The following is a 24,841-nucleotide window of genomic DNA, read 5'->3' on the forward strand; positions in this document are numbered from 1 at the left end:
ACCCTCAGCATGCTCTCCCATCATGGGCGGATCCTCCCAACCCCCTTTATTTGGTGTTCCCTTCTCTTTCTGAGCTCCCCTTCCCCTAACATGTGTGGTTTCCTCTGGGTCATTGAGTAAAATTCCTGGTACTAATCTCTGCCATACTTGGGTGTTAGTTTCCTATTTTGTTACTTTATGTTCCCCAGATGAATGCAATCTTTCTATGTCTATCCCTTTCTTTCTGAGTCATTTCACTTAACATGATACTTTCCATGTAGTACCACTTGTATGTAAACTTCATGACTTCGTCTTTTCTAACAGCTACATAGTACTCCATTGTGTAAATGTGCCAGAGTTTCTTCAACCAGTCATCTGTTCTCGGGCACTCAGGTTTTTTCCAGATTCTGGCTATTGTAAAGAGTGCTGCAATAACCAGACAATTGCAGATGTCACTTCGGCTATACTTTTTTACCTCTCTGGGATATATTCCCAGGAGTGGTATTGCTGGGTCAAATGGGAGCTCAATTTCTAGTTTTTTGAGAATCATCCATACTGTTTTCCAGAAGGGCTGAAACAGTCGGCATTCCCACCTACAGTGAAGGAGTGTCCCTTTCTCACCACATCCGCACCAGCACCGGTTGCTTTTGTTCTTGTGGATATGGGCCAGTCTCTGTGCTGTGAGGTGATACCTCATTGTGGTTTTGATCTGCATCTCCCTGATGATTAATGATGTGGAACATTTTCTCATGTGTCTTTTAGCCATTCGGATTTCCTCTTTGTCAAAGTTTCTATTCATTTCATCTCCCCATTTTTTGATGGGGTTGAATGTTTTCTTTTTGTGGAGTTGAACCAGTATTTTGTATATCCTTGAAATTAACCCCTTATCAGATGTGTAGTTGGCGAATATCCTTTCCCATTCAGTTCACTGTCTTTGTATTTTGGTCACTGTTTCTTTTGAGGTGCAGAAGCTTCTTAGTTTAAGATAGTCCGATTTATCTATCTCTGTTTTCACTTGCTTGGCCAGCGGTGTGACATCTTTGAAGACACTATTAGCTTCTATGTCATGAAGGGTTTTGCCAACATTTTCCTCAATGTATCTTATAGATTCCGGTCTGATGTTGAGGTCTTTAATCCACTTAGATCTTACTTTTGTACATGGAGTTAGGCAGAGATCTGAGCCCATTTTTTTGCATATAGCCATCCAGTTTTGCCAGCATAATTTGTTAAAGAGGCTTTCCCTGCTCCACTTCACTTTTCTTGCCCCCTTATTGAAGATTAGATGCTCGTATACCTGGGAGGGGGGACGTCATTATATTCAACCCTGTTCCATTGGTCTACAGCTCTGTCTTTGTTCCAGTACCATGCTGTTTTAATTATTACTGCCTTGTAGTAGAGTTTGAAGTTAGGGAGGTTGATTCCTCCCATTTTCTTTTTCCCAAGAATTGCTTTAGCTATTCGTGGGGGCTTATTGTTCCATATGAATTTCAGGAGCGTTTGCTCCAATTCTTTGAAGAATGTCATGGGTATCCTAATAGGGATTGCGTTGAATTTATACAGTGCTTTGTCGTTGCCCCACTTTTTGATGGGGTTGGATGATTTCTTCTTGTGGAGTTCAACCAGTACTTTGTATATCCTTGATATCAACCCCTTGTCAGATGTGTATTTGGAGAATATCCATTCCCATTCTGTTGATTGTCTTTGTATCTTTGAACAAGTCTTTTGCAAAGTACTCTTCTGAGGTGAATTTTGTTTTTATCATTTTTCTTTTCTTTTAAAAATTATTTTTTAAAAATTTATTTTTCAGCTGAATCACCATGAAATACAGTTACAAAGTTGTTCATGATTGGGTTTTGTTGTACAATGTTACAACACCCATTCATTCCTGCAGTGGATTTTCACTGTCTTTATTCCTTTCGCCTTAAGGAGGACATGAACAGGACAATGCAAATCTGGTTCACATTTTGCATGTGAACGGTCAGATGGATCAGTGCAATTACACTGCAGTTCTACTCAGATTTTAGTCACATAAAAGATTTCAGAGTCTCATTATAAATCAACATCTTGTGCTCAAACACATGCTTTGCACTCAGGAAGTCCTGGTTCTGTCCCTACCTGTATGTTCCCTAGACTATCACCAGAAGTGACTTTTGAGTCCAGAGTCCAGAGCATTGCTGACTATGGATCAACAACAATAAGGAAATCATACACTAACATCTTTTGGTGGAGACCGAGCATATATGTCAGAATCAGTCTTGATTGAGGATAATATTAAGTAACCTAGTCAAATATCCTGTGTTAATGGGCTATGCTTATTCTAATAAGATATACAGACTTAAGTGTAGTATTCGGTTAGCAATGACAGATAAATGTGTATCTATCAATCTATGCATCCATTCATCCATCTACTTGGGAAATTTTCACTGTATATTCAACAGAGTGAATATACCCATAACCTTAAATGCTTCCCCATTTCCCTGGATTGTCCTTATCTATTATACTGCTATGTTTTTTGTCACTGTTCAATACTTGCATTTTCAAGAATAGGTGCAAATTGAGTCACTCAATCGTAGTTATTTATCTTCCCTGATGTACTTATTTTGAATTTCATGTTGCTGTGTGTATTGATAGGTTGCTATTTTATTATTGAGATAGCATTTTGATGTGTGAATAAACAATAATAAGCTCATCTATTTACCAGGTGATGGATATTTTTTTCTTATTGGGAGTTCTACGAAATATAGCATGAATATCTGTGTGCAAATATTTTTTGCAACTCTATAGTTTAATTTATTTGAGTAAATAAATGATAATGGAATGTGTGGATCCTACTAGAGATAATGGATTTTGAGTTCTTAAACTAAAATTAGGTGGCCACCCCACCTAATAATGCATTTTGGGTTCTTAGACTAAAATTAGGTGGCCACTCCACACATCACCTTACAGTTTGTCAAGTAGCATTTTCTGGATTGTTTGTTTTGCTTTGTGGTGTTGGTAGGGTTTGGACGACACCTCACGGTGCTCTGGTCTTCTGATTCTGCTTAGGCTTCACTCCTAGCAGTGCTCAGAGATAGAACTAGGGTTGGCTGTCTGCAAGGTAGCTTATCCTCGGTACTATTTGTCCCACCCTTTTATTTTTTAAATTCAGGTCACATTGATTTACCACATTGTGAATTTTAGCAACACAGTTTCGTCCTTCACTAGTTGTATGTTAGTGCACCACACCCATCACCAAAGTTCCAAGTGTGTACTTTCTTTTACAGTGTTCGAACTTCATCTTCCTAATGGATAATATTTTTGAGCTTCTTTCCTTGAATCTTACTGCTGTCTGGGTATCTTCTTGGTGAAAAAGCATATCCAAGTATTAAAACTAATTTTCTACTGATGGATTTGGAAAATTTTTATATAAATTCTGTGTCATTTATCAAATAATTCATTTGTTAACATTTTCTCCTGGCAGTGGCTCATTTCTTTCTTTAGTATCTTTTGAGGAACCGATTTTCTTAATTTCAATGAAACCCAGTTTGTTAATATATTTTACTAGTCTATAGAGATATCATTAATAGCTAATATTGTGTAGTTTAAGGTGTATAGTTATGAGTTGATACCCACATTTATTTCTACATACATATATTGAAACCAATTAGTTAACAAGTCCTTACCTCAAATAATTACTATTTATTTTCATGATTAGAATTGAAGCTCTTCTCTCAGAATAACTTCAAGTATATTTGCACATTTGTTATGCATGCTGAACTTGAGATCTTAAATTATCCCGAAACTGAAAGTGCTCCATTTAATCATCACCTGCCATTTCCCCTAGCCTTTAGCCAACACATTCTGCAGGTTGTACCTTTTCTGCCTAGATCATATCTTCAGTGTTATACCTAAACCAAGATCACAACATTTTTTCCCTCATAATTTTCTTGTAGAAATTTCACAGGTACAAAATGCAGGAAGAATTTAGAAGGAAGTCAGGACTTAGAAGAGACAGTGGCATAGTCTAGGCTTTCCTCACTCTAGCATCTGATCTGAGAGCAGGACAACCTACAGCATACAGAAGAGCTAACACTCCAGTTGAAAACATCAACAGTTGGAAGCTTGCCACAAGTGTGTGGGGACAAAGGACAGTTAGGATAGAAAGGGACTAGTATGGCAATACTAGTTAGAAGTGATGACTCTGGACAATAACTGAGTGTTGAAAGTAGGTAAAGGGATACACATGATAACCTTTCAATATCTGTGTTGCAAACCATTATGTCCAAAAGGAGAGAGAGAGAGATAGAAAGAGAGATAGGTAGGTAGGTAGGTAGGTAGGTAGGTAGGTAGATAGATAGATAGATAGATTGATAGATAGATAGATAGATAGAGATAGAAAGAGATACAGAAATGGAAAGACAGAGAGAAGAGAAGTGCCTGCCACAGAGGCAAGTAGAATGCGGTCGGGAGGGAAACTGGGGACATTGGTGGTAGGAAATGTACACTGGTGAAGGGGTGGGTTGTTGGAACATTATATAATTGAAACCCAATTATGAACAACCTTGTAACTGTGTATCTCATGGTGATTCAATGATTTAAAAACTAAGATAAAATTAGGAGAGTTTGAGAGATCTACAGCAACTAAAAATTTAAGGTAGCACTTCAATTATTAGAAAGCTAGGAACAATGGTTGTGGGAAGGGCAGGTCATATTTTATATGAAAACTATGCTGAAATATCTTAGTCCTAAATTGCACATGCACAGGTCAGAGTCAGAACTCCCTAATAATGATTAAAAAAACAGACAGATATTTGGGCTCCTACCAACATAGATCTGTATCTTCTCTTCCTTTATGAACTTGTCTTCATTTTGATGTCCTCCAAGTTTGTCAGATTTATTTCATGGACACTCTGGAAATAGCCCAGGGTTAAGGTTTATGCCCTACATGCACCATTTTAATCCCTGGCAGACAGAGTTCCCTGAGCATCCTGTGGAGGGCCCTGAGCACTTCTGGGTGTGGGGCCTGGTAGTCCCCAGAATCACAGGACTCAAGAAACACCACATCGAACTGGAGCAATAGCACAGTGGGTTGGACATTTGCCTTGCATGCAGCTGACCAGGGTTCAATTCCTAGCATTCCATATGGTCTCCGTGCACTGCCAGGAGTACAAAGCCAGGAGTAACCCTTGTGCAAAGAAAAAAATTAGAAAAAAGAAACACCACAACCTGGGTTTCCTGCATTGAAGTGCTGTGCCGTTGACCTAGAATCAACCCTGGGAATCCAGTGCCCCACTTGGAAGCCCCCCAAATTATTTCATCATTCGAGTCTGTTTCATTTTTTATTCTTAGAGAAGAATTTACCAGAGGAAAGTTTGTAGGTTAATATGTTTGTTTTGGGGTCAGACCCGGTGATGCACAGGAGTTACTCTTGACACTGAAGTGAGGATTCACTTTTGGCAGTACCCGGGGTACTATATGGGATGCTGGGGATTGAGTCCCGGTCAACAATGTGCAAGGCAAATGCCCTACCTGCTGTACTATTGGTCTGGCTCACATAGATTAATATTTTTAATGGTTTTTGTGTTGGTGTATAAAAAACAGTTGCACGGAGTGAGTGCTTTGTGGCATGGACAATATTGATTTGAGTTAACCTTTCTACTTTGCAAGGTTCTAGATTTTATTTTCCTCCTCTACTAAAGATGATTTGTGTTTGTGGTGTTGGTTTCACGGAGGGAACTAAAGGGTTTTTGGTGCATAGAATCTCATCTTCACCCAACTCTCAGCTGAAATCTGGGACTCTTGTCTCAAATGAAATGAGAGATCCCTGTGGGCCCAGAGGGAGAGAAATGGGGATTGTCAAATGGTGGGACTCCTCCCTCATCTTCTATTCAACTGACAGCACTTTGTCTGAAATTCTCACCACAAAAGAGGCTTTAAGTTTTCTGCCAAATTCCAGTGGCGAGGTTTGGTGAAGTCAAGTAAGGAACCCTCGTTTTTTATCAATATTCTAGAACACATGATGTTGTAGGGGGTTCAGCCTGGTTTTGTTTAAAGAGTGAATGAAGAAACATTTGACAAAAAAATGGCCCCACACAGTCTTTAAACAGCAGCCAAGTTTGACCCACCATGTGAAAACTGCAACATTCCTTCAGCTATGCTGTCCTGTGTCCAGGAATCTGAGTGCTGATGGTGCTGGGGCAGCAGACCTGGATCCCTGCTTTCAGCAGGCTCTCTGCTGCATCGCCCTTGAGCTCCTTCCCCTGCAGCCTGTCCTTCATCCTTCTCTGCGCAATCTCAACCAGTTTCCCCAGTGCTGCTGGACTCCCTAGGAAGATGGCTCTGATCCTTTATTCAGGGACAATGGTACAGTTCTTCCTCATTGGGCATGGGCAGGCGCTGGTGCTCACTCTAACCTTACATTGGATCACGTCCTCTTCCGGCTCCTGTTGGTGGCCTCCTTCTCAGGGGTTCTCTCTGGTGTGGATGAGAGTAAGGGTGAAGCTCTCCTGTAGAGCCCCAGTCGGCCACTATTTCCGAGTTATCCCACCCTCCTCAATCTCACCTACACCTGTGTGCTTCTCCATAGGCTGCTTCTCTTCATGGTAGGATTTCCCATCTTAGTGTCACTCTTGATGTCTTTATATGCCATACCTCTTTGCCTATACCCATCTTTTTATCCCCTTTGCCTCTTTGTCTACACCTGTCTTTGTATCTGGCCCTCAAACGCCTGTCTCACAGATATTTTTTGCCATTGAATGGGCTTTTTATATATATGTATATATATGTATATATATATATTTATTAGTGAAACACCATGAGGTTCAGTTGTAGACTTACAGGTTTTTGTGCTTGGGTTTCAGTTATACAATGATCATGTACCCATCCCACCACCAGTGCCCATTCCCCACCCTCACCAATCCCAGCATCCCTCCCACCCCCCATCTCCCATTACACCCTGCCTCTGTGGCAGTGCACTCCCTTTTGTTCTCTCTCTCCTTTTGGGTGCTGTGGTTTGCAGAAGAGGCATTGGGTGGCAATCATGTTTGGTCTATAGTCTACTTTCAGCATGCATCTCCCATCCGGGTGGATCTTCCCAGCACCCTTTATTTGGTTCTCTCTTCTCTATCTGAGCTGCCTTTACCCCGAGAGTGTACAGCTGGCTTCGAAGCCATGGAGTGAATCTCCTGATATTTATCACAGCTGTTCTTGGGTGCTAGTCTCTTATTTTGTTATTTTATCTTACCCAGATGAATGCAATCTTTCTATGTCTATCCCTCTCTTTCTGGCTCATTTCACTGATTTTGGAACTGGCAGCTCTCTTGTGCTACAGAGTTTCTTTAGGACTGTCACATTCATGCATTTCAAACTCCTTCCCAAACTCTCTGGACAAAGAGAAGAAGGTGGTCTTCGTTGTTCTATACCACCCTAAACCCCAAGTGAAATGTTAAAAGGTGTAGGCAATTTACAGAGCAGATCTCAGATTCTGGTAAACATGTATAGCTACAAGATAACTCAGACATTCAAATTTCATGTATTTCCTCAAGTGAAATGAAGGCAGATGTCACACAAAGACTTGAACATAGTATCTTTATTCTTTACCACCTCAAACTGGAAGCAACCCAATGGTCATCATCAGGTAATTTGACTAACACATTATGGCTGAGTCATCCGTCACATCTGACCTCAACAACGAAAAGGAGTCATCTACGGATCCATACAGATCATAATCACAATACAGAAGAGTATTTTTTGTATGGCTTAATTTTTTAATAAAATTCTTCCACTTAAATTAATCTGAGGTGGCAGCATGACAATGATGGAGGAAGAGGTATTTCAGGGGAATGAGGAAACATTTAGGGGGTGGGGATGCATCTGTCCATGGTACAGATTATGGTGATGGATCCATGATTGTGTGTCCAGCACCAGGTGATAATCGAAAGGAGGTAATTGATGTCTCAGTGAAAGTTGGTGGGGAGCACTTGGGATCTTTCACAGCCTTGCTCTGTAGCTGTGGTGAGGGAGAGTTTCCTAGGAAATTCAGTCTGCATGTCACACGGGGGAAAGCAGTGAACAGAGGAGAATTGAACTCTGAGAAACTTCCCCCTCATCTCAGTTTTTTGAGGTTGCTGAGGAAAATCAATCACTTATGAACTTCAATTTTTTTTCTTTTTGGGTTACACCTGGCAATGCACAGGGGTTACTCTTGGCTCTGAACTTCAATTTTTGAAGGCAAAATGTTGCTTTGGAGTTAAGCTCTGCGAGAATGAAGTTTAATTTCACAGAGGAATTTCATTGCCCTACATGGGACTATTTAGACTTAAAATTTCTATTAGTAAAAGTGCCTTAAATTATTTAAGGGGTATTCTCAGAGAAAGAATAAAAGAAGGATCTAAGAAGCATTCATAAGCAGTCAGATGTCAATGACTTTTCTACTCTTCAAGTATTAAAATGGTGTTTTTTTGTGATAGAGAGGTTTAATATACTACGAGGGGAAAACAACTAGTTAACAGAGGCAAAGTAGATCAATGCTAATTCACCCAGAATAAAAAGTAAAAGATTCTGTTTAGAATTTTCTCAGTTGGGTAGAAGAAAGATAATAAAATTCACCTGAGAAAAATTTTCTGAATAATTGTCTAAAAATCAGCAATACTACTGTATTATTATTTTATATAAACCTCACAGAGGGATGGGTGTGTGTATGTGTATGTGTGGGATTTTGTGTATTTTCCCAAACATGATAAAAGGATTAACTTTTGGGCCAGAGCAATAGTACATTGGTCAGGGCTCTTGCCTTGCAGGCAGGTCTGATTGACTCAGGTTTTATATCTGGCACTTCATATAGTCCCTCATGCACACCAGGAGTGATTTCTGAGCACAGAACTAGGAGTAAGCCCTGAGCATACTGGGTGTGGACCACCCTCCCTCCCGCCACCAATAAAAAAAGAGATTAATTTCTGGAAGGACTAGTCTAAGGAAGAAGATGGGATTTCACTTCTTAGAAACAAATAAATTCTAAGGAATAAGAACACATTCTGCCCTTACCTCTGGGTGTTTATTTCCTCCCTTTACCTCTTCCCAAAGACTTTTCTCAGCACATTCTTTACGTCCTTATTTCGCAAGCTGTAGATCAGGGGATTCAGCATGGGGACGACTGTGGTGTAGAACACAGAAGCTACCTTCTCCTGGGTCATGCTGCTGCTTGCAGATGGCTTAAAATACATAAATGTGATGGATCCATAAAATATCCCAACAGCTGTAAAATGAGATCCACAGGTACCAAAGGCTTTGGATCTGCCCTCGGCAGAGGGGATTCGAAGAATGCTGGCAATAATAAAGGCATAAGAGACGATGATGGTCCCAGTTGTACTTAGCATATCAAATCCACCTACGAATAACACCATAAGCTCATTCAGGTTTGTGCTGGAGCCCGAGATCTTCAGAAGAGGAACTATGTCACAGAAGTAATGGTGGACGACATTGTCCCCACAGAAGGAGACCTTCGCCATGGCCAGTGTATGGGCTAAAGCTCCAGCTATTGCCATGGTATAGACCCCGGTCACCAAGACATTGCAAACCTTCTGGGACATGGTGACATTGTAGAGCAGAGGACTGCAGATAGCTACATATCTGTCATATGCCATGGCAGAGAGCATAAAACACTCTCCAATAGCAAAAACACAAAAGAAAAAGAGCTGAGTCATACATCCAGGATAAGAAATATAATTTTTCTCCCATAAAAAGTTTCCCAGGAGTTTGGGGGTAACAACTGAGGAATAAAAGAGATCTATAAATGACAAATTACCAAGGAAAAAGTACATGGGAGACTGGAGCTTGGAATTGAAAGCAATCAGGAGGATCATGCCCAGGTTCCCTACTATAGTGACCCCGTAGATGCCTAGAAACAGAAAGAAGAGAGGCAGCTGGAGTTCTGGCTGGTGTGTTAATCCTTCCAGGACAAACTCAGTCACAGTGGAGTGATTGCACCTGGTCACTTCCTTCAGGAGACAGAGCATTGATACAAGGAAAAAGAAATAGCACAGCTTGTCAGATACCTATGTTTCTTTCATTCTTAGTTTTTTTTAAATTAATCTTTGTCTAGAGCAAAATGGTACCCACTACTAATCACATATAAAGAGAATTGTTAGTTACATACAGTGCTGTAGTACTCTCTGTAGCACTGTCCTCCTGTTGTTCATCAATTTGCTCGAGCCAGCATGAGTAAAGTTTCCATTGTGAGACTTGTTACTGTTTTTGGCATATCGAATATGCCATGGAGAGCTTGCTAGGCTCTGCCATGCAGGGGGGATACTTTCAGTATCTTGCCCGGTTCTCTGAGAGGGACGGAGGAATTGAACCCAGGTTAGCTGAGTGCAAGGCAAATGCCCGACCCAATGTGCTATTGCTACAGTGCAGTACGATTAATATATTTGTAATTACTATGTTTTTCATCCGGGCTGGAGCGATAGCACAGCAGGTAGGGCGTTTGCCTTGCACATGGCCGACACGACCAACCCAGGTTCGATTCCTCTGCTCCTCTCAGAGAGACTGGCAAGCTACTGAGAGTATCTCGCCCCCCCCCCCCCCCGGCAAAGCCTGGCAAGCTACCCGTGACGTATTTGATATGCCAAACAAAGTAACAAGTGTCACAATGAAAATGTTAAGGGGCCCGCTCGAGCAAATTGATGAATAATGGGAGGACAGTGACAGTGACAGTGATGTTTCATCCAGGGTTGTATTAATCTTCCAATAGATTTGAAATTGATATAAAGGTATATAGCAAAAAATATGATAGCGTGATTTTAAATTTGGTTGGAGAGTATGTGAGTGGGACAGAGATGATTCTTGCGTTCCTCCCATCATTAAACTATCAGGACAAGGAGACACTTAATAACTGTGGCTTGGCTAACACTGCGGAGTTAGCACCCCTGTGTTATCAACATCAAAGTTTTATTGAGAATCTAATTGATCTAGTTAAGGATCTCATCCCAGGGCCAGAGTCAGTACAGGGGCAGGGTGCTCGGCTTGAATATAGCCCATCCTGGTTCCAACTCCAGCGTCAGATACAGTCCCTGATTCAGAGTCAGCAGTACTGAACCCAACCCCCACTGCTTCCCACAAAGGAACCTAATTTCAGTGTTTGTAGCTGGCACTGTATGGACACTGGTTGCCACTGACCATGGTCTCAGTGCTCCTTCAGTAAGCACTGGGCATTCTGCATTATCACCATTATCACAGCATTCCTAGTATAGAGGGAAGTTCCGATCATCGGTGCTACAAGTTAAGGAGCACTTCACCTTAATTCTGCAGCTCTGTGCAGGAGTAAATGGGCACTCAGCTCTGCTCTGTATCTCTAGGAGGAGCTGAAATTCTCTTGTGTGCGCAGGTAGGAAAAGCAGTGAAGGAAGGAGAAAGTTAGAGATCTTTCCCCATGATTACCCCTATGAACTTTCTCATTGTGTGCTCACAGGCAAGAGAAAATTCTTCCTCCAGTTGCTTTGAGTTCAGTAATAGCGACATACGTTTGGGACTACTGTCATTTTCTGGCATTGCAAACATGTAAATTCTAAGTGATCCCATTTTGTGGTGAATGCTTTTGCAAAAGGACACTCAGAAACCGAGTGTCCAAACATAGACTGCCATCAAGTTTGTGGATTTTTGCTTGTAATGTGAAATAAATTCACACATTTTGCTCTATGACAGATTTCATCTTGCATTGCAGATCTTATTTAGAGAGTAGTTTACTAACATCTTAATATATACAAAAAGAAATCAAAGGGCAGCTCCTGGAAATGAAAGAGAAATAAAACCCCATCCTTACCATCTTTAAAGCTCTGTTCCTGTTCCAGTTGAGCTGCTGATTCACTTGTACCTTTTAGAAAAGTAATTCTCCTTTTGTTTTCTAATAAAGAATGAGTTGGGTGGAAGATCTATGCTCTACAGTAACGCCAAAGAGTAAAGCTGCAACTCCCTTCCCTCCCTATATCTGAACCACCATTTTTAAGCAAGGGAATATTTGGACCTGTTTGCAGCTCTCTGACCTCCAAGGGATGAATGAGTGTAGTATTCTCCTAGGACCCCAGATCCAAGGGAGACACTCAAACGTGAAATTGTCCTGAGAAGACAGAAACAAGGAATTAAATTTGCATCCAGAATAATGGTGCATATAGAATATTGATGTCCCCAATGTACAGAATTCAGTGTTTGATCTTAATTCTTTCTTTTTCAGTTTAATTTGTATACTTACTTAAAAAAATTTTTTATTAGTGAAACACCATGAGGTACAGTTGTAGACTTACAAATTTTTGTGCTTGGGTTTCAGTTATACATTGATCGAGGACCCATTCCTCAACCAGTGCCCATTCTCCACCACCACTAATCCCAGTATCCCTCCCACCCCCCCCCCACCCCCCACCCCCCATTCCACCCTGCCTCTGTGGCAGGGCACTCCCTTTTGTTCTCTCTCTCCTTTTGGGTGCTGTGGTTTGCAAAAGAGGAATTGAGTGGCAATTTTGTTTGGTCTATAGTCTACTTTCAGCATGCATCTCCCATCCTGGGCAGATCTTAATTCTTGAGGGGAGAAAACAGTTTTGTAGGACTTGGAAAGGATTCTCATCTCTAATGATTGTAGGATTTTTACAGAGAGATATGATTCAATTTGGTGGACCAACTTCTCCTTTTTTTCAATGGGCAGTTTCAGTTGTGAGTGCTGTACTACAAAAACAGTATAATAACGCTTGCTTTTTTTAACCTTGTGCTATCATCCGGATCAAATTTTATTCTTGAAGATTCAATGGATATTTTAATTGTATCTTATTAAAATGTTGGTGTTTCCTTGCTGATAGATCGATAGATCAACCAAACTAAAGTTCAGCAAGGAAACACCAGCATTTTAATAAGATATAATTTAGCCATCCTCCAGCCCTGAGCGCTGCCAGGTATTACCCCCAAACAAAAAGAAAAACAGTGTTAGTATTTAGGATGCTCACTTCTAGCTCTTTACTGAGTAAGCAAACAGTTGTTACAACTAAAATATCAAAGTTTAAAGTGGGGAAAGGGCAGAAGAACAGGTGCATTCAGTGGTCGCACCCGGCGATCGATGCTCAGGAGTTACTCCTGGCTCTGTATTCAGGAACCACTCCTGACAGTGCTTAGGGGACCATATAGGATGCTGGGGATTGAATCCAGGTCGGCCGTGTGCAAGGCAAATGTTCTGCTCACTGTACTATCACTCTGGCCCCAACTTAAAGACTTTTAATATTTTCTCACCATTTCTGATAACTCAGTTTACTCAATTCTATGTTTTAGGGAACAATTTCACACCTCTTCAAAAATTATATTATCCTATTCTGACCTCACTCTCAATGTCCCACTCTCCCTCTCTTCCCTCCTTTGCTCCCTATCCTGTGGGTAACCCAGTTCTGTGGTCTGAATCCACCTGTTCTTCTGCTGTTTCCTTTGTTCCTGGGCTTTGCTTCTCTAGGCCCCTCCATACTCAGAATGGCATCCCTATTTGTCTCTCATTTGCTTGGCCCCCCTCCAGTTTCATCCAAGATTTTTCAAAATAAAAGATTTCATTTTTTTCCTTAGGCTGTTCAGTATTACATTGTGTTTATAGTTCTCTTATCCATTTTTCTATTACTGTTCACTTGGGTTGCTTGCACTCCACTCTTGTAAATGATGTTTTGTTAAGCATAGATATGCATGTTTCTTTTTGAATAAGAGCTTTTGTGTTGTTATTTTTGATGTATACCTAGCAATAGGATTTCTGAATCAGGTGGTAGATAAATTTTAATAGTTTAGAAGTTCTATACACTGTAGTTCATAGACCTCAGACCATTTATATTTCTTCCAGTGGTGCAAGAGTGTTCTTTTGTTACCCTCCACACCCCTTCCAATACTTGTTGTTGGGGCCTTTTCTTTCTAAGCCATTCTCATTGACATGGGGTGGAACTTCAATGCTTTGATTTGCATTTCCTAATACAAAGTGATAACACACAGTTATTCATACTTGACACTTGTGTGTTTCCATTTGATAAATGTATGTTCAGTTGTGCCTTTGTGTTTTTAAGCTTTAGGAGTTCTTTATCATGAGATCTTGGCTCTCAGCTCTTTGTCAGGTGTATTGCACTCAGATATCTTCTCCCATACTGTAGGAAGTGTTTTTCATTTTGATTATTGTGCTTTTAGCTTGATTTAAACTCATTTAATTTTGGTTTTATTTTTCTTATTGTTGCAGTTAGTTTCCAAAGATATCCCACTGCAGTGTATTGCTGTGGTCTTATAACATTACTGTGGTTTATAAAATGCTTTCTGGTCTTATGTCCAAGTCTTTATTTGATTAATTTAATTTAATTTTTTTCAAATCATGCATAAAAGTTAACTCAAAATAAAGACTTGGACATAAGACCAGAAACCATTTTATAAACCACAGTAATGTTATAAGACCACAGCAATACACAGGTTAGTGGAGATTCTGGACTTGTCTGCAGAAGTTATGGGTTTACATCTAGATTACTTTTGCACACACCTATTCCATTTTTTCCAGATGTCATATTGAAAACACTGTCTTTTCCCCACTTTAAACTTCGAATCCTTTATCATAAAACTAACTTCCCATGTACCTGAGGATTTGATTCTTGCCTCTTAATTGCATTCCATTGTCCATGTGCCTGTTTTGATTATGACACCTCACTTTTTTTTTATTACTATAACCCTGTGGAGCAATAGCACAGCGGTAGGGCATTTGCCTTGCACACAGCCAACATGGAAGACCCGAGTTCGATTCCTCCGCCCCTCTTGGAGAGCCCGGCAAGCTACAGAGAGTATCCCGCCCGCACGGCAAAAGCCTGACAAGCTCCCCATGATGTATTCGATATGCCAAACACAGTAACAAGTGTCACAATGGAGACGTTACTGGGCCCGCTCGAGCAAATCGATGAACAACGGGAGGACCGTGACCGTGACTATAACCCTGTAGTATCGTATGAAGTCAGAAACACAATGTTGCCATTCTGCTATTCTTAGGATTGTTTTGGCTATTAGGGTCTTTTAGTTTCATATGAATTTCAGTAATATTAGAAAGCTTTTGATGGGTCAGAGGTTCAAGTATATATTTTCAGACACTTGTGACTGAATAGGAGTGTCGAGTAAGAATACAAAAATAGGCAGTGTCAGACCAGGGGTGTTTAAGGTAAAATGAGTTAATAGTCAGAACATTTGTTTGAAGGTGTTTCAAGCAACTAGCTCAGCAGGAAGGTGATGGTTTTGAGGTCTATGTGTACAGATTAGTGGAGATTCTGGACTTGTCTGCAGAAATTATGGGTTTACACCTAGATTTACTCTTTTCCGGAAGTGTGGCTTTGGTAAATTGTCTTTATTTCTAATTTCTAGGGCAATGAATGTCACATGTTGCTCCACCAATAGTTATAGAAGAAAGAAATTGCTACGAATAAGCATAATTGGCAAATATAAAAATAACAATATCACTGTATCACTGCCATCCCGTTGTCCATCAGTTTACTTGAGCAGGAGCCAGTAACGTTCTTATTCCTCCCAGCCCCGAGATTTTAGCAGCCTCTTCTTACTCATCTTTTCCCAACGATTGGAGTCTCTTTCAGGGTCAAGGGAATGAGACCTGTTGTCGTTACTGTTTTTGGCATATAGAATACGCCATGGGGAGCTTGCCAGGCTCTGCCTCTGTGGGCAAGATAACTCTCGGTAGCTTGCCGAACTCTCCGAAAAATAATAATATAGAATAGAGAAATGTTATACCTGTTCCCTCCTGAGGAACACCTCCTGCCCTCTAATCCCTGTAATTTGGGCACCACCTCAAAGGATTCCCCACCCTCCACCGACACAAGATGTGTTCATGGTCCTAAGGAGGCAGCTGTCTGGACAAATTCTTACTTTATAATTAATTAGACATCATTTGCATAGAAGCCGTCTCATCACCAAAGCCCTGTGACCAAGGCTAACTTGTTTTTCATGTAATGAAACTGGATTATTTAGGTTTAGGGAGAAAAGGGGCTTGTCCAAGATGTTATCTGATAAATCACTGAACAGGATGGAGTCCAAATGGTTCCTTGGATTCTAAAGCCAAAATTTCATTATTAAGTTGATTAAAACTGTTATCTTTGTATTAGAAAAGAATTGCAGGAATTCATATATTTTGTTTTCCTCACGTAGACAAAGATGTGGGTAAAGTAAGTAAAAAGTAAAGGCCCTCCCATTGATCATCGATTTGCTTGAGCGGGCCCAGTAACGTCTCCATTGGAGACTTTGTTGTTACTGTGTTTGGCATATCGAATACGTCATGGGGAGCTTGTCAGGCTCTGCTGTGCGGGCAAGATACTCTCAGTAGCTTGCCGGGCTCTCCGAGAGGGGCGGAGGAATCGAACTCGGTTGGCCATGTTGGCTGCGTGCAAGGCAAACGCCCTACCACTGTGCTATCGCTCCAGCCCAAAGATGTGGGTTAAGAATATGAAAGTGTTATAGGATGTTTTTTCTCTATGTCCCTGAATTTTAGACTTTTTATCTAGTAAATTTTAGAAATTTCATATTCTCAAAAAGCCATAAAATTCTAGAAAAATAACAAGTTTCTAATAGTAATAAAGAAGTATTATTCGGCTTAATGATAAAATTTGATAATGAAAAAGTTTTTTCCTTCTGTAAACTGTTACTAATTAATATGAACATGTTAGAGGGGATTTGTATATTCAGCCTTTATTAGATATGGCAATTTAAAATTTGACCAGAAACTTTTAGTTTAGCAAGAACAATTGTACAGTGGGTTTTATGTACATGTATATACAGTATTCACACATACATTTGTGCATACACACATACATTTGTGTTTATTTATTTAGACTTTGCAACTTTAAATATATGGTAATGCACATTGAAAATACACATGCATATGTAGATTTGACCAGTAGTTGAATATGCAGACTGAGAAATGTATTTTTTATGTAATTATGAGACTACAATACATAGTATATATACATTGAAAATTAGAACATTTAAAGAGGATCAATAAATCATCCCAATGTTTTAAATTGTCTTTGGCTTGAAACTAACTTGTTACCTATAAGAATAAGGAGATATAATATGTAAGACAAAATCTGTGTCTAAAAGAACTTTTTTCAAAGTACTGTTTTCTATACAGACCTGGAAAGAATTCCACTATTAAGAACCTTCTTCAGAGATTCTTTGACATCCTTGTTCCTGAGGCTATAGATTATGGGGTTCAGCATGGGAATCACTGTAGTATAAAATACAGAGGCCACCTTCTCCTGGGTTGTGTCACCAGTAGATGGTTTAAAATACATGAAGATGATGGAACCGTAGAAGACCCCAACTGCTGCCAGGTGGGAGCTGCAGGTACTGAAAGCTTTGGACCTGCCTTCTGCTGAACGGATGCGCAAAATGCTGGCAAGGATGAAGGCATAGGAGATGAAGATGGCCAGTGCACATGCAAACACATTGAATGAAACCAGCATCATGACCAGAAGTTCTTTGGTGTAGTCTCTTGAGCAAGATATATTCAGAAGAGGCAGGATGTCACAGAAGTAATGGTGGATGACATTAGTTCCACAGAACGAGCGACTAGATATGTAGCTGGTATGAACCAAGGCACCAAAAGCCCCCATTATGTACACACCAGTGACCAACAAGAAACAGACTCTGTGGGACATGGTGACATTATAGAGCAAAGGGCTACATATGGCAACATAACGATCATATGCCATGGCTGTCAGCATGTAGGAGTCATCAATCCCAAAGAAGGCAAAGAAAAAGAGCTGGGTCATGCACTCAGGAAAGATGGTAACATTCTTCTCTGATATGAAGTTCACCAGCATCTTGGGAATTATGACAGAGGAGTAGCAAAGATCTATGAAGGACAAGTTACTCAGAAAATAATACATGGGGGTGTGAAGCTGAGAACTGATCCTGATTAAAAACACCAGACCCAAGTTTCCTGTCATGGAGATGGTGTAGATCAATATAAAGAGGATGAAGAGAGGAATCTGGAGTCCTGGTTGGTCTGTCAACCCTTCAAGGATAAACGCAGTCACCAAAGACTGATTTCCTATATCCATTCTCCTAGTTGGGGCGGGCTGAGTGGTTCAGAAAAGAGATTCTCATTCGAGACATATGACCCTCCAACAGGACTGTGTGATGCAAGATCTGATGAATGACATAATTTTGAGCTTACACAGAGTCCAGAAAACCAAGTGACTGAAATTCACCTTTAATGGAAACCATCGCTTCATGTGGCCTGGGCTCTTGCTCTACTCCAGTGATATTTGGAAGTGGAAATTATTTTTGTCTCCATAAGTTGAATTTTAGATTCTCCTCAAAGTGAAAAGTAACCCTACCGTGACTTAGTCTTCTTGCGAGAAACCATTCAGTTTTGTTGCCCTTGTCTTGCTTTCCAATTCTGCACACCTGTTCTCTCCTCAGGTGACATGGAGTTCTACCTTATCTTGATTGTTATTCCTTGAGTTTCCCTTTAGACTTGGACCTTATCAGAAGTCTTGGTTTCCTCACAGCTTTTCACTTGGATACTGGTTTTGACTTTGGCTTTTCATTCTTTTGTCACATTATACACAAACAAGAGAGAAACCGACATGCTGGAGCTAATGGTAGGAGGGCCATGGTAGACAGGAAGCTCTCCAGAGGTGAGGGAAACTGAGGGAGAAGAACAACAAGGTACTAGCCTATGTTAGGGACATTTTATTTGTAATATCATTTAATCTTTGTAACAACCCCATGAAATGGGTCATATTGTAGTTTCTAAGGATTTATTAGAGTGGGGGAAGGCAAATAAATGAATCATATGAATCACAAAACTTGAAATAATGTTATTTTTAAAATTTTGATTTTTTTGTTTTGTTTTGGGGGCCACATCTGGCTGTGCTGAGGACTTATTCCTGGTTCTGCACTCAGCAATCACTCCTGGTTTGATTGGGAACCATATGGGGTGCCAGGGATTGATGAACCTGGTCAGCTACATGCAAGGCAAAAGCTCTACCTGCTGTTCTATTCCACAGCCTCAAACAATATTATTTTATAGATGAGTTTCTTGAACATTTCAGAGTCACAGCTAGTGTAGGAATCAGAACTAATGTTTTTAATTTTTTAACTTTATCCTTTTTCATTTGGGGCCAGTAAAATGTGTGAGGTGGAGGGCAGAGAACCTAGGAATAAATGACATGTAGTTTCTACTAGACTATTTCATGAACAGACAGTTTCTCTACATTTTACCAAACCAAAATGTTGTGCTTTCTTGGAAAATCAGATTTTTTAGTATCCCACAGATTTCCTCTCTTTAATTTTTAATTCTCATTTTCCTATGAATAAGTCAGGTGGAAGTCTATTTTTTTCAAAAACAATTTTTAAATATCATCTCCCACAAAATATATGGTTTCATGTAGCTTCTATAGATTCATTTTTTCCTTCTCATGCACTTTATAACTTTAAGAGCCCATGATATTTCTTAAAACTGTGTTTCAATCATTGTGGGGTGGTTAAAAAGTTGAGTTTCAGAAGGCAGATCAAATCAATCTTAGACATGATTACATTCTAGCTGTGCGATCCTGAACGAATTTCAGAAAGCTATCAATTTTGGCTGGAGAATTTTTATTGTCATTGCCATCTACTGTCCTAGACATTTAGAGCCTTGCCTTTATACTTCTTTCTGACCTTTGCTGCTTGACTACTGTCCACTGGGGCCCAGAGCTGTGGTACAGTAGCCCATCTGTCTCCTGAGGGGATGTGTTTGGAGTAGAGTCTGGAGAGACCCTGACATATCGCTTCTCTTTTGTCTCATCCCTCATGTTCCTCCTTCAGGGGGCATCTGTAAGTCCCATTCCCAATTTGTCCCATTTTTGATAAAGCAACACTTTCAGACATGCATAAGCACCCATTGTTTTTCTTTTGATGATTTGTCTTTGCCTGGATTGCATTTCCCTTCTTTATGTTTTGTACTTTTCTTAGACACAGTTTAAAGTGAGTAAACCATACACAGCGATATGAATTAATTCAGGGGCTGGAGAAACAGAGCAGAGGTTGTTAAGGCATTTGCGTTGGGCTGATTCCTTGAAATCCATCAGCATGCATGGTTCCCTGAGCACTGGCAGGAGTGATCCCGAGCAAAAGAACCAGGAGTATGCCCTGGGCACAGCCCATGTGCTTCCCTTCCCCACACAACCCCCCTGAATATTTAGTGTTGGGTTCCATATCAGACACAATTCCTGTCATTAAAAATGCATTCCTGAGTGGATGAAGTGAATAAAATTGACTTGTCTCTCTCCCATTTGCTACCTTCTCCTCATACACTAGAAATCTTGACTGATCAATATCTGAGGAGTGCAGTTATTCAAACTTCCTATTTGAAGAAGTTTGAGGACTGGAATGCTTTAAGTCCCATTTTTACATATTTGTATCAGGAACATCTAATTTAATTGCAGTCTCAGAATGAATTTCTCATTTCTAGAATTATAACCAGGAGAGAAAAACAGATCAGGAAACCAATGACCTGGAATAAAAATGTCAGAGACAAGCCAAAGTGCCTTCCTTCTTTCAAGCTGAGTTTTGGGGGCTCCTGGATTCTCTAGTGGAAAGCATGTTCAGAAAGACATCGTTTTTTGACCCTGGGTACGGCAATTTATGAAGTGAGTCAGGAATCTGGAGCAAGTTTGGCTCCTAGGGTTGACACATTGCTAATCAGACGGGCTAGAGAATAGGGGGATGGTAATATCCTACCCCGAGCATGATATTACAATATTAATAAAAAAGTTTTATTGAAGTACCATTGGTTTGTAACATGGCATAAGTTTCGGGGTGCTGCACTATACCAACACCTGCACTATAGTGGTCAGTCCCCAAACTCTAACTTCTCTCTCCCACCAAAACACTCCAGTTTCATTGCCTCCTGCCCTCCCCCTCTGAGTACGGCCAATTTGATTTTTGTTTTTTTTTAATCTTTAACATATGAATGAAATCATAGGGATTTGTCTTTTCCTTAAATTGTTTCACTTGGCATAAAACCATGTTGTTATGTTGCAAATGAAAGAAAGGTTAGAAATATAAAACACTATTTCAAAGGCTCTGTGCACTCCTCTTGTCATTGAAGCACTTCTTTGCAAGTAATTGAGCTATGGAAATAACCCGAGTTCCTTGGTGGATGGATAGAGTAAGATGGATTACATATACATTTTATGCAAACAATACATATTTTATACATATATATGCATACATATACAACATTATGTATACATATATATTTTATAATATATACATAAATATACAATGGAATATTTAGTCATAAATATAAAATTTGGGGGCCAGAGTGATAGTACATTTGCCTTGCACACAGCTGACCGGGTTTGATCTCTGGCATCCCATATGGTCCCCCAAGTACCTCAGGAGTAATTCCTTAGTGCAGAGCCAGGAGTAACACCTGAATATCACTGGGCGTGCCCCCGAAAGTCAATCAATCAATAAAATTTTGCCATTTGCAATAACGTGGCAATATTATGTTATTACTGCATATGAAAATGCTCTATAAATTTTAAATTCAGTGTAAATGAGAACTGTTCTTGTGAATAATCTTGCTTTGTGGAAAGAGCTGAGATTTTGCTGTCAAAGAATAGCTCTAGGAGTGGACAGAGAAAGGGTCGGCCTGCATTGTGTTCTGTGTTTGCCCTGCCAGGAGGGTGCGGCAGACACTGCCTGCTTACTGCCTTCCACTGGTGGGAAAACTTCGATCTGTTCAGGAGAGGTTTTCATTGCTTCCCTCAAATTAATTTCAAATAGAGTAGCAACAGGAGATAAGCAATTTTATTACTCACCTGAGCCCAATGACCAGTAAGGTGCTGAATAGCTTCTATCGATTTTTATCTAAGGTTTCACACACAGATAGTTTTATCATCAAATGCAGAGAACTCAGAAAAGTTCTGATTCTGGCAAAATGAAGGAGTGGATTCTGCATAAAAACTCACAGAGTGTTGATGCGGAGCAGAGTTTCAGGCTGGCTCTGCAGGACAAGAAAGGTAATTCGTCTGACCCTTAGCCCTCTATTACTGAAGGAAATTGTATTTGGATCTATTTGAACCTGAAGGAGATGAATGTAAGCCAGGGTCCCCAGAGGGGCTCGTGGTCCCAATAGTTGGACTCTACAGGGATGAAACAATTACAAAGTATGTGTTTATGGCAACAGAGTGGCATTCTTGTTGTTCCCTGGAGCATTTCAAACAAACTCAAAAGTTTTCTTTTTCCCAAGGACTCTTAGGAGTTTTTCAACAGAGAAAATCCCTTTTGTAAATTTCAATTATTGACCATTTTCCAGTTTTTAAAATTAAACTTAAATGCAGTAATATAACTAAATCTTGCCTATAAAATACAGGTAAGATAATGGTAGTGTGAGTCACAGCCCATCATAATGTAGATTGTTGCTGTTTCTTCAGAAGTTTCCCTCATGTTCTCCCTCAGGGAGTCCCTCTCTACCCCAAAGGAACTGTTGTTTAATTGAATTGTTTCATAGTCAATTGGGCTGGAGCAATAGCACAGTGGTAGGGCGTTTGCCTTACACGCAGCCAACATGGCCGACCTGAGTTTGATTCCTCCGCCCCTCTCGGAGAGCCCGGCAAGCTACCGAGAGTATCTCGCCTGCACAGCAGAGCCTGGCAAGCTACCCGTGATGTATTCAATATGCCAAAAACAGTAACAACAAAAGTCTCCAATGGAGACGTTACTGGGCCCGCTCGAGCAAATCAATCAACAATGGGAGGACAGTGACAGTGACAGTTTCATATTCAATTAATATTGCCAACTTGGGCACACCAGAATAGGTGAATTCACCTGGTCTGAATAGTCACCAGCATTTCATGCTCAGCAACATTTTCATGAGATTTTTGTGTTGCCTTGCTGTCAGTGACATGGAAGTAGACAGGGCAGGGTAGGGTGTAATCCAACCGTGTGACCCAGGGATTGGATTAAGCACAAAAGACCCACCCTACCAGTACCAGATAAATACCTCACCTGCAGACCTCCACTACCTCCACTACCTCCACTACCCAGCTGCTGCCATGCTCCAGGATGCTTTCTGGATGTTCGGGCTGAGACTCACGCACAAGTGAAGCCCCACAGAACAAGATAAGTGGAACTCTGAGACCTTGGCCTCCAGGCTCAACAAAGATCCTCTGCCTGCTCCCACCAACCACAGGCGACGAAGGGAATAAAAACCAGGAACCCCTGTCTGCTTCCACCAACCACGGGCGACCCAGGGATTGGATTATGCAAGAATACCCACCCTACAGGTACCAGATAAATACCTCACTGGTAGACCTGCACTAACTCCTCTACCTCCACTACCCAGCCACCGCCACACTCCAAGATGCTTTTCGGACACATCATAAGACACTTAATACCCATCTTCCAGGATTGCCACACCATATTTGATAGGGTTCAAATATGGTTTGATCCAGGGGAACACTTACAAGGATGATTAGAGGCCGCCCAAAAAGGCTCTATCCCTCTCAGAGAGCCTGGCAAGCTACCGAGAATATCCCGCCCGCATGGCAGTGCCTGGCAAGTTATCCGTGGCATATTTGATATGCCAAAACCAGTAAATACAATAGGTCTCATTCCCCTGACCCTGAAGGAGCAACCAATACGGCAGCATTGAGAAGGATGTGAAGGAGAGGCTGATAAAATGTCAAGGCCTTGTACTCAGCTGACCTGGATTGATTCCCAGCATCCCATATGTCTCCCTGAGCACCACCAGGAGTGATTTCTGAGTGCAGAGCCATGGGTAACCTCTAAGCATCACCAGGTGTGCTCCCAAAAACAAAAACAAAAAACACCCAAAAAACCACAAGACTAATAATTTGAGTCTATAAAAACCTCTATACTTAATCTCCATTTTTACTATTTTTTTTTATCAGCACGGATATGGAGCGATAGCACAGCAGGTAGGGCGTTCGCCTTACAAGCGGCCAACATGGCCGACCCGAGTTCGATTCCTCCGCCCCTCTCGGAGAGCCCGGCAAGCTACCGAGAGTATTCGATATGCCAGACACAGTAACAACAAAGTCTCCAATGGAGACGTTACTGGGCCCGCTCGAGCAAATCGACGATCAACGGGAGGGCCTTTCTTTTCTTTTCTTTCTTTCACGGATATGGAAGATTTTGATCATTTTCACTATAGCACATGATATAAAATGAAAATAGCATTGATGATATCTGGAACAAAATAATAGAATCATATAAGGAGACAATTCTTGGGAAGTACATAGACTTTCATAAAATTACCCGGAGTCCAACTGTCCCTCTAAATTAAATTGTTACTCTTAGAGTCAGACTCTTACATTAACTTCTTGATCAATTTTTAATTATATTTAAGACCTTGGGTGTCTGAAAAAAAAACTTGGATTTCTATACAAACTAAATGAACTTAATTTAATCTTGATTAACTAGATAATAATATAGATCTTTCCCTGAGGAAATACTGGAAATATTCAATTATTCACTTCACAGGCTGGGAACAGAGTCTGGTAACTGATAAAAACTTTATAATGTGGGTTATTATCATCAAAACCAGGCAATATCACCATCATCACCACTGCTGCTCTTATTTGTGCTAATACTAGACATGAAACTGTCATCATTTACTCGCAAAAGTGTGGAAATTTATTCTTAGCATTTATCCATAAATAATCAATATAATAAAGAGTCAAGGAAAAGTGTCCTTGAGGGGAATTTGAAAGTGTGCTCTCCAGGAAAGAAGCACTAAGATTCTCAAATTCAACAGTAAATGAAATAGTTCACATATATCATCAAGCAAACTACTTCTGGCATAAGTTTAGTAAACATACTCTAA

General features: G+C 40.5%; 2 protein-coding genes across 2 annotated transcripts; both read right to left on the bottom strand.

Moving 5' to 3' along the window:
• Positions 1-9,023: 9,023 nt before the first annotated feature.
• LOC130024187 (olfactory receptor 151-like) lies at positions 9,024-9,971 on the bottom strand. Its single transcript, XM_056114825.1, has one exon. It carries the CDS (start codon positions 9,969-9,971, stop codon positions 9,024-9,026), a length of 948 nt encoding a protein of 315 aa, XP_055970800.1.
• Positions 9,972-17,114: 7,143 nt separating this feature from the next.
• Positions 17,115-18,056, bottom strand: LOC130024189 (olfactory receptor 8D1-like). The gene has a single exon (XM_056114826.1). The coding sequence runs from the start codon at positions 18,054-18,056 to the stop codon at positions 17,115-17,117; it is 942 nt and encodes a 313-aa protein (XP_055970801.1).
• Positions 18,057-24,841: the final 6,785 nt, after the last annotated feature.

Source organism: Sorex fumeus, unplaced genomic scaffold (genome assembly GCF_029834395.1).
Source record: "Sorex fumeus unplaced genomic scaffold, SorFum_2.1 ptg000028l, whole genome shotgun sequence".
Lineage (NCBI taxonomy): Eukaryota > Metazoa > Chordata > Mammalia > Eulipotyphla > Soricidae > Sorex > Sorex fumeus.

Coding starts and splice junctions, on each gene's coding strand:
- LOC130024187 (XM_056114825.1), bottom strand. CDS start 9,971: ATGCTCTGTCTCCTGAAGGAAGTGACCAGGTGCAATCACTCCACTGTG.
- LOC130024189 (XM_056114826.1), bottom strand. CDS start 18,056: ATGGATATAGGAAATCAGTCTTTGGTGACTGCGTTTATCCTTGAAGGG.